The sequence below is a fragment of the Fulmarus glacialis genome, unplaced genomic scaffold, assembly GCF_000690835.1.
Source record: "Fulmarus glacialis isolate BGI_N327 unplaced genomic scaffold, ASM69083v1 scaffold13485, whole genome shotgun sequence".
NCBI classification, from domain to species: Eukaryota; Metazoa; Chordata; class Aves; order Procellariiformes; family Procellariidae; genus Fulmarus; species Fulmarus glacialis.
This window is the reverse complement of record NW_009212404.1, coordinates 45,093-48,179: the sequence shown is the minus strand read 5'-3', so window position 1 is coordinate 48,179 and position 3,087 is coordinate 45,093. Positions and strand designations below refer to the sequence as shown.

At 41.9% G+C, this 3,087-nt stretch overlaps 1 protein-coding gene across 1 annotated transcript; it reads left to right on the top strand.

The window, feature by feature from the left end:
• Positions 1 to 356: 356 nt before the first annotated feature.
• On the top strand, positions 357 to 1,527 carry LOC104076865 (chromosome unknown open reading frame, human C10orf53; the record flags this gene model as incomplete). The annotated part of the gene is given in 3 exon segments (XM_009577879.1): positions 357 to 433; positions 435 to 486; positions 1,466 to 1,527. Coding segments are annotated over 3 exon segments (191 nt in total), but the record flags the coding sequence as incomplete, so codon positions are not given.
• Positions 1,528 to 3,087: the final 1,560 nt, after the last annotated feature.

The window sequence follows — 3,087 nt, the reverse complement described above, 5'->3', positions numbered from 1 at the left end:
TTCTTTTTAATTTAGTCTTATTTCATGGTACTTACAAATAAATGCATTGCATTTCTTACAGCTGCTGTGCCAGTTAATAGCAAATACAAGTACATAATGAATTTCTTGCCTTTTTCTGCTAGAACTAGAAATGACAGAGGGTGGAGGCTTCATTCAAAGGAAATCCATTAATGTAATAATAGTGAAGCCAGAGATTAAAGCTGATAGGATTTGTGGAGAGTTTTGTACAGCACTTAACTACATTAACACCATTTTTTGCTCCTTGCCCTCATAAGTGCTAAAACTTAGATATACTCAGAGTTCACAGGAAACCACACAAACACAGCACTGGCCACTGCTTCTTTGCCCTTTTCCAGCTGTCCTGCAGGCAGATGGACATCAGCTTGTTCTGGAAGAGATACCAGACTGGAACGCTGTAGAGCTGTAGAGCTCCCCTGGTCAACGGGGAGACTGTATTTTGCTGCAACATCAATGACCTGGATTTTGGTAAGCACAGAGTTTTATTCATCGCAGTCTTTCGCTGAAAGCACTTACATTTTCAAATGAACACTTCCTAAGGCATAAACAGTCCAGTTTCTGTCAGCATTAACACTTTTAAGCTCTGCACTCCTTTATATTTGAGGCAGTTTGGAGGGCACAGTCAGGAAGAGAGGATGGTTTGGGAGTTAAGGCCATGCTTGGGAGAGCACTGTTCAGGGCCTTCCCGCATGCACCAGCACACAACCACAAGAAAACCTGCTAGGTTTCAGTCCATAGAGGTATTAGGACATCCTTTTGCTTTCAAAATAGAAAATATTTTTCTTTGCTTGGGCCTTAGTTTCTTTGAGTTTTTTGTCTTCCCCTCCTCCCCCTCAGCAAAACATAGATAATACCATTTCAGTGCCTCGCAGAGAGTAATTTTTTTATCATTTTTTGCTGCAGGGGAGACAAGGAGTTCAGGGCTCAAGTTTTCTCAGCTCCTGTGCAAGTGGCTTGCAGAGAAAGGCTGAAAGCTGCTGCTTCTCACCTCCCCACTTTTCAACAGCTTCTCTAGGGCTGAGGACAGGAGTTGTGAAGCAAAAGCAGAAAACTGACCAAGGATAATGGCATTTCCAGCATGACAGCTTGGTTGGTTTCACCTTCCTGTAAGGAAGGCAGACAGGCCAGGAACTGGGAGGTTCCAACTGGAAATTTCTTCCAACAAAATAAATCTTTTTTTTTTTTTGACCTACGCTAGACAGTGAAGTACTGGCTAATAGGCCATGCTACTGTCTGCGGAACCACCTGCACTGCTGCATTCACTTTTTGCTCTCTTTCAACTCCAGATCAAAGCTGAATCAATCTTGGATTATACAGCTAACCAGGGTAGAGCCAAACTGAGTCCAAGTACTGTGAGGGAGAATGCAAAGGAATATAGATACTAGGATAAGAAGTAGAAATATAAAACAAGAATAAATTTACTTGCATATACTTTGTAACTTGGGAGGTGATGGCAAGTCGGATCCACTTTGTGAAGAAGCCAAAAAAGCAGTGTTAAATGCTTACTGATTTACAGGGACACATTCCCTTTTACCTTGGTTTTCTGTCAGACGATTTACTTGCATTACAAAGGTATTAGAAATGTCAGGATACAGTTGGTTCTTTACACTTCTAGGTCTCTTAATGAAGCTCTAGATAATCTTACTTGTTACACCCATGTGTCAACCAAATAAGAATATACTGCCTTTTCCAGAACCAGTCATATGTTACCACCCTGAATATTACAAATTTATGTAGAACTGCGACTTGCATGTAGTTCTAATAATTTGATTTTAATTAAAAGAAGAATGAAACTCCTGGATATCTTTCATTCTTTCAACATTTAGAAAGTTTCCTATGTCAAAGATAATAATTTCGAAGTTATTCATAGCTGATGATCAACTCGTACATATTCATATAGATGTGCCAGTTCCGCTCTTCTCTTGGCCATAAATGCCCCAGAGAACATTCGTGCATCATTAGACACAGCCCAAAGGTACAGAGACAAAGGAGTTGGCATAGCCATAAGGACAGAATTAAAGCTGACTGGGTGTTACCACAATGGATATTCCAGGTATCTCAGAAGTAATGCTGCCTTTTCCTTTCTATTTTTCCCCCCAAAAAACTACAGTATGGAGCTTCTTTTTTGCTTCTGATTTGTCAACATATGCTCTCAACCTCAACTTCATTTTTAAAACACTTCTGACTCAGGTAAATTCAGCAGTTCGCAAATAATCGTATGCCAGAATGCTGGTACCCTGAGCAATTTTCAGTTTGGCCCATAATTAGTTATGAAAGGAAGAAGTGGTTAGTCTTTGCATCCTAACGGAGTGGTGTGAACAAAGAAACACAGCATTTGTTGAGGCTCAGGAGTGCTAGGCAGCAAAGCTGCAGTTTCTAGTGCGGCTGCAGGAGAGATAGGCTGCCCAGCATAAAACCAAAGACAAAGAAATCCTATCACTTGGTATCTCCTATCAGCTGTAACCTGCAGGGAGATAGCTGTAGTTACAAATAACCAGACCACATTTATGGTGATACTGATCCAACACAAAAGTGTTAATCAAAATAACGCTATCGCTATGCCCAAATACAGCCCCCTTACCAATGAGCTGTAGATGACAGAGGCATTAAAACAATCTTTAGTGAGGAAAAAATACTCGTAGTTGAAGTCGAGTGAAGCAGAAACGACATTGTCTCTTTAGAAGACTGAAACATTTTTGCTTTCTACAACTCTGATATAACAAGATTAGAAAGTGAAAACATTCAGACAGAACCATATTGAGAAGATCAATACAATTAAGCTTGGCACAGATAACGAAGGCACTTTCTGCAGCAGACATTCACACAGACAGCAGACTGGGGTTTCAGCATCCGCCCCGCTCTAGTTCTGCCCTGGACAGCAGGGAGTTGGTTCACGCTTCGCTGGGGCCCTGGGCTGTAAGTAGTGAGCAGGCTCTCCTGCACCACAACCAGCTCCAGCCTCCAGCTCCAGGGCAGCCCTCGGCACCGAGAGGGGCTTTGAAAAAGCCCACCCTGCTTCATTTGTCAGTGGGACACCAACAAATGGCTTTCTGCTCTGGCAGTAAATTG